Source organism: Puntigrus tetrazona, chromosome 23 (assembly GCF_018831695.1).
Source record: "Puntigrus tetrazona isolate hp1 chromosome 23, ASM1883169v1, whole genome shotgun sequence".
NCBI classification, from domain to species: Eukaryota; Metazoa; Chordata; class Actinopteri; order Cypriniformes; family Cyprinidae; genus Puntigrus; species Puntigrus tetrazona.
Genome location: NC_056721.1, coordinates 18,377,552 through 18,383,871, shown reverse-complemented (window position 1 = coordinate 18,383,871; position 6,320 = coordinate 18,377,552). Strand labels below are relative to the sequence as shown.

Sequence of the window (6,320 nt, the reverse complement as noted above, 5' to 3'; positions counted from 1 at the left end):
TGTAAGGAAGGTCGAACACAATAGGACGTTGCACATAATTGTATTTATTTATTTTGCTTCAATCGAAAAAAACAGCGTTTTACATTCACGACAAAGTCATCCTGGATCACGTGTGGCGGCATTCATATCACAGATTTTAAGTTTGGTTGATTAAAACCAAGAGAAGAGTTTTTCCTCCCCCATTTTAAAATGAAACCATTCCAAACGTGAACATGAAGATCAGTGTTAACTTTGTGTTTATGCAAACAGCGGCTGAAAAATCCGGGTAGATTAGTAGATAATGTTCTGCACGCGTCCCTAATGTTTTTATCTGAAAAAAAAAAATACAAATTCACAAATGATCTATTATTGTATTGAAGAACTGGGTGGAGCCGACACGTGACATCTACGGGTCACATTTGCTCATCGAACCGTTTACGAACGTAAATATTTTAAGCGTATTATGTTTAGGTATAACGTGGAATGCCGTAACAGATTTCTGTGTACTTGAACAAAAGCAACAATGGCAATGACAATGAGGTAAAGCTCGACCCTTGGATATCAGCAGTGCAGCAGCTGACGCGACGACACAATAATAGATCGCACCAGTCGCATTTAACATAGTCTTCATAAGGTTTTAATAGTTTGGAAAGTCGTAGATTAAAAAGTGCAAGCTTCGATGCGCGTGAAAACAAAATGCGTTGCCTCGGACTCGTTAAATCAGCGTTGCTCCGTACCTACACGGGCTCCAACACACGCGCGCATAAATAGAAAACACACCTCTTACAAAACTCGCTTAAAACAACAAGCAGGAGACGTTACTGTTTCACATTGTCTTGCGCGATTTGAAAATTAATCGTTTGAATCTCGCAGATCTTACCCAGCTGAACCACTCCTACGCATCCATGTGTTCCAAATTGATATATGACAATATCTACTTTCGATCACGTGTTGCGGGGCGACTTAGACGGATTGCGCGTCATCTCGCCTTCCCAAATTTTCTCCTTCTGCAGCTCGAATCCAAAACATCATATCTGTAGTACGGACTACAGGAGAAAGATGTTTAACTCTGTTAATCTGGGCAACTTCTGCTCCCAGACGCGTAAAGACCGGACGTCCGAGTTCGGGGACAGGACTGGCTGTGCCTCCAACATCTACCTCCCCAGCTGCACCTACTACGTTCCCGAATTTTCCGCCGTCTCTTCGTTCCTTCCGCAGGGGCCCTCGCGACAAATCACATACCCTTATTCCACAAATCTATCTCAAGTGCAACCGGTGCGAGATGTTTCCTACGGTCTGGACCCCTCCAGCAAGTGGCACCACAGAACCAACTATGCATCGTGCTACTCAGGAGAAGATCTGGTGCACAGAGACTGTCTTCCGCCATCCACCATGACAGAAATGCTCATGAAAAACGAGAGCGTGTACAGCCACCACCACCACCACCACCAGCATCACCCGAACTCTAGCCACCCGTCCACTGGTTTCTACACCGGCGTAGGGAAAAACAACGTGCTCCCTCAAGGCTTTGACCGCTTTTTTGAAACCGCCTATTGTAGCACGGACAATCAGTCAGAACATTGTTTACAAAAGAGCGAGATGAACAAATTAGAGACTCCGTCCCAGCAACCCACAGCTGTTTCCGCAGCGCAGGAGCCGGAAAAGGACGCGGAGGATGAGGAGGAACACACAAATTCGGGCTCGTGCACTTCAGCAGCTGCTAAGGACGGCAACGCAGGCAAGAGCAGCCATTCGAGTAGGTACCGAAGCTGTAAATGGGGAAAGGTTAAGGGACTAGCCCGGTGTTTTGTCGGTCAGATTTTATGTGGAGTTTTATAAGCATTCAAAGGATTTTATTATAACCTACAAAGCTCTTTCCTCCAACGAAAAGAATTTTTACGATGGGAAAGCGCTTTGAAAAAAGAGGATGTTATACACAGACGCTACTATCCCAGAGTCTGTGAAATTTTAAGAGCGCGCTATTGTGACAAATGCTAACTTTGATCATGAACTTGCGTTGGGCATTGCGAGGGATTTTCTCGTTTAGCTGTCGGGGGTTAAAACCAATTGGGCAGAACATGACTTTTGGCATACTGTGAATTTTGTTTTAGCGGCTCGAATGTAAACTAGCTAAGCCCTTATTAGCTTTTTAAACGTGCTGTGACTTGAGTTACCGTGGGGCTGATGCAGCCTGCATAGTCGGTGGCCACACCACGTTAACGCTCGCCCGGTGCTAACGACTGATCGGATCCGGCCAGTCTGTCAATGAAATCATTTTTAGGGAGGTATTTCACCTTTTGGAAAAATATGCCGCGGCGTAAAGTTCGCCCAAAAGCAGCCTCCACTGCGAAGGCCAATCAGAACCGTCGCAATCACCTTTTCAGTAAAACACCATTAGATGTTTTCGGGTTTTGCTGTTTAGTCATTGCGGCGCTTTTTTAAACTCTAAGCGTATTTTGCAGAAGATAAGCTAACGCTATTCACGAGAGGCATTGCCCCAGGCCCACAGTGTTTGTTTGTAGTTTAAAAAAAAACAATTTCTAACGTTTATGAGATCAAGGGTTGTATAATTTGCGAAACACGTTTATTAATGAAGGAAATATACACACGCAGTAGCCTAAATAAAATTACCAAGCATTAAAAAAAGCTGCCTGTTATGTATTGAAAATGCTTTATTTGTTTGTGGTTTTAAAGTTAAAGGGTTTTAAAAAAAAGTTAGCCTGTATTATGTTTTTATACCATGTTTTTATCAGCTTTGCGTCAATGCTGAATCTGTTTGAATCTGTAACCTTTGATGAAATCACGCTAGAAACGACAGATTCGCCTTCCAGGAAAAAAAATAGAAATACGTGTGCATTTATAAACAAAAAAATGTCGTTTTGTTGTTGCAGGAAAGAAAAGAAAAATGTTTCGTAACGTGGTCGTTTAAAGTGTCTCTTTTGATTGCCCCGAGGTACCCCGCGCACAAGAAAGAAGAGATGTCCCTACTCCAAGTTTCAGATTCGTGAACTGGAACGAGAGTTTTTCTTTAACGTTTACATCAACAAGGAGAAAAGGCTGCAGCTGTCCAGAATGCTAAACCTCACTGACAGACAAGTCAAGATATGGTTTCAGAATCGCAGAATGAAAGAAAAGAAATTGAGCAGAGATCGCCTGCAGTATTTCTCTGGGAACCCGCTCTTGTAATCGTCGAAATGGCGTTGCTTTTTATTTAATATTCTGCAGACGAAAATTACGTATGTCTAAAAAATGCCCACCGAGCTAAATAAATCGTCGGAAATGTGTTTGTTACGGCCAGAAACAGTATTAAACACTGTTAGTCGTGTTTTTTTTTGGGGGGGGGTAACAGTATTGTAATGGCTGAGGGTGGGGAGAGAATGCAAATTTGCTTATTTGTCAAATTAAACCGGCATTTCTAGTTTGTGATTCACAAACTAAAACGTACACCTCACAAGTTTATTTTTATTTTATTTTTTTTTATGTACGTGACGCATCTTTTTGAGTGAAACGTTTAAAATCTTCACTTTGAAAATAGTCACAAAATAGCCTACTATAATATATTATAAAATTGTACCATCTATCCTTTTATGGTTGTATATATGTACATTAAAGCTCACACACTCGACTCTGGTTCGAATCTGGAGATGTCATGCTCTTCTTTTTTTTTATGTGTTCACCATTTAGAACTGTGACTTGTACAATCTGTAATATTGTATTCCTTGTACAGAGATTATGCATTGTGCATTCGTGAATGTAAATATAATGTTATTTTGAGTACCCTCGCCCTATCCCTGCTGCTATTTTTCTTTACATTGCGTTTGCAGCCTTGTGAGCTTTGTCGTTTAAATTATTTGCTGTACCCCCAAAGTTCTCGTTCATTTCGGAGGGCTAACCCGGCGACCCCGTTTGGCCTGTGTACTGCATATTAATCAAAAATAAACACGAATAAAGGTAAACTGTTATACGTCGATTGTGGCTTGATTTGAAAAAAAAGGTCATCTACGGTGGCGTAAAATTGTGAATGTGCGCAACAACTCTGCGGTGAAAACGGAGATCTAAGAGAAGATATAATAAACTGACCGCTGCCAAGTAATGAAAACTCTATCTCTCTCTCCCTTGCTCTATCTTCTCCCGGTTAGTCGTCTCCATCACACGTTAGTTCAAGTCTATAGATGTTAAGTTGTCGTTTTGCACTCAACGCTGCCTAATAAATGGGTTTAATATATTTTTTTACCAGGATTTTGGGAACGTAAGTAATAATTTGACCAAAATCAGAAAACCGCCAGTAATGATGGCGACCGGGAAAGGGATGCATGAAACGCGTCAAATATTTAGAGAGCATTTCGTTCTTTTTAGTACCTTCTAAATGGAATCGCCACTCTTGTAGTCTAGACACTGCAATAAAGCCAAAGCCCTAAATTGCCTTTTTTTCCGACTTAATTGCACCGTCTGTTCGAGGGGAATGGTGTTCGCTTCCGCAGTAAATAGTAAACAAGAAAGTCCGGCTGCTGTGGTACAAAAACTGGAACGTTTGAAAATGAACCCCGATTGCCTGCGAGCTGCGAGAAGTCGCCTACAGTCGCAAGCGCAGCCCGTTCTCTTCAGAAGGAGGCATCTTCAACAATCAGAGCACGAGTGAGATATTTATTTTGCGGTGTGCGCTCACGGGGGTTGGGGGGGCATAGCATGTCGTCCCCATGTGCGGTTTTATACGTGATCGCGCCGCACGAATTTTGTCACGACATGTGGGCTCACGAGGCGTGCGAGCGCGCTGTTGGCGCTTACGCGTATGAAGGAAAAGATATAATTAAAAGTTGTCTTTGAACTTCAATAATGTCAAGGCCTTCACCTTTAACCCATTGCAATAAAGCGGAATCAAGGAGCCCCTTTTGTTAGGAAACGTGGTGAACGGAACAGAACCAATCAGCGCGAGTGGGAAAGGACCGAGGAATGCCTAAGAAGCAACACTTTGACCCCTCGCGTTAAACTGCAGCAGGTAACTTTTCCAGTTTTAGCACTGCCATTAAATGCGCTTTATTGTCTCTGTAAAAATGTAATATTTTCATGCGTGAAATATTTTATGGCGTTTTGGCATGTTCTTGAGCGTTTAAGATGGCTCGGTTTGTGACTTTCCCCGGGTAACAGGAAATAGATTTCTGACGGGATTGAAAACGGAGACCGGGGTGCGTGTGTGCGTCGAACGCGAGCAGAAAACGGAGGGGAGGTCTTGCTCGCTGAATTAGCGCGCTGATTTATTGCTGAGATTTAAACACGGCTAACTGTATTGAAACGCAACACATGCGTTCCTTTGTAAATTCCGAAAATAGAGACTTGTGAGTGTGAGTGTGCGTGCGTGCGTGTGTGTGTGTGTGTGTGTGTGTGTTAGTGCAGCCGATTCATTGCCAGTGATCTTTGCTTGTAGAACTGTGGGAGAGAAATGGCGGGTGGGGAGGGGAAGGGGGCACAGGGATCAAGGCTGGAAGGCTTGTCTTCTCGTCACACCCACCAACCTTGGCCCTGGCTCGGTGACGTAGTTAATTTGCCGAATTCCTCTCTCTTGCTTCGTCACACCGAGAAGCAGGAACCGGGACCGTCCGCCTATCAAACGCCGGAGACGCCGTCGCCACCAAACCGAAGCAATCAGCTCGCAGACTTATGAACAATGGTCATAAAATCTGCATTTCTTGCCGTGGGGTTGATTCGATTCATAAAAGAGGCTCTCCTAAACAAACAGTTTGTTCGTTCGCGAGACGTTTTTCATTATGCGGCTGCGCTGTTCGTTCCGAACGGAACAGCTCGTGAAAGATCGAAACGGGAAGCAAGAGAGGAACGGAAGGAACTCTTTCGAATAAACTCTTAAGCTGGCAAGGAGGAAAATGGCGGAGGCTTCAGAGGCGTCTGCGGACTTGGATGTAAACGCAACCTGGATGTCATTTTTGACGCAAAAGCCCCCATGATTCAATAGAGCACATTTCGCATATCTGTTAAAAAAAAAGAGAGAGTTAACATAGTTGCGTTCAAAATGTCATTTTATTTTCCAGTAGGGCTATGCTCGTCCCATTCAGCCAATCATCCCCGCTATTCCAATAACGCAAACATACAAATCGTTCACAATCAGGTGAATTTAGAAAATGTCGCCCAGTTGGAAGCGACACGACATATAGAGTTTCCAGTGTGCGGTCTGAAAGATGCAGTGTTGTTCATTGCTTTACAGTTGCGGACTTTGGACGGATCCTATTAACGCTCTTTGTACGCTCGCGCTCACTTCCGCGCTCCTGTAACGCGATGAAAAGCTGTAAATACAATCGCCACCGGTGCCCACCAGTCATTTGTACGGTCTT

General features: G+C 43.6%; 1 protein-coding gene across 1 annotated transcript; it reads left to right on the top strand.

The window, feature by feature from the left end:
- The first annotated feature begins 941 nt into the window (after positions 1 to 941).
- On the top strand, positions 942 to 3,918 carry hoxc11a (homeobox C11a). The gene is made up of 2 exons (XM_043224261.1): positions 942 to 1,735; positions 2,933 to 3,918. Exons 1-2 carry the CDS (start codon positions 1,039 to 1,041, stop codon positions 3,163 to 3,165), a joined length of 930 nt encoding a protein of 309 aa, XP_043080196.1. The 5' UTR covers positions 942 to 1,038; the 3' UTR covers positions 3,166 to 3,918.
- Positions 3,919 to 6,320: the final 2,402 nt, after the last annotated feature.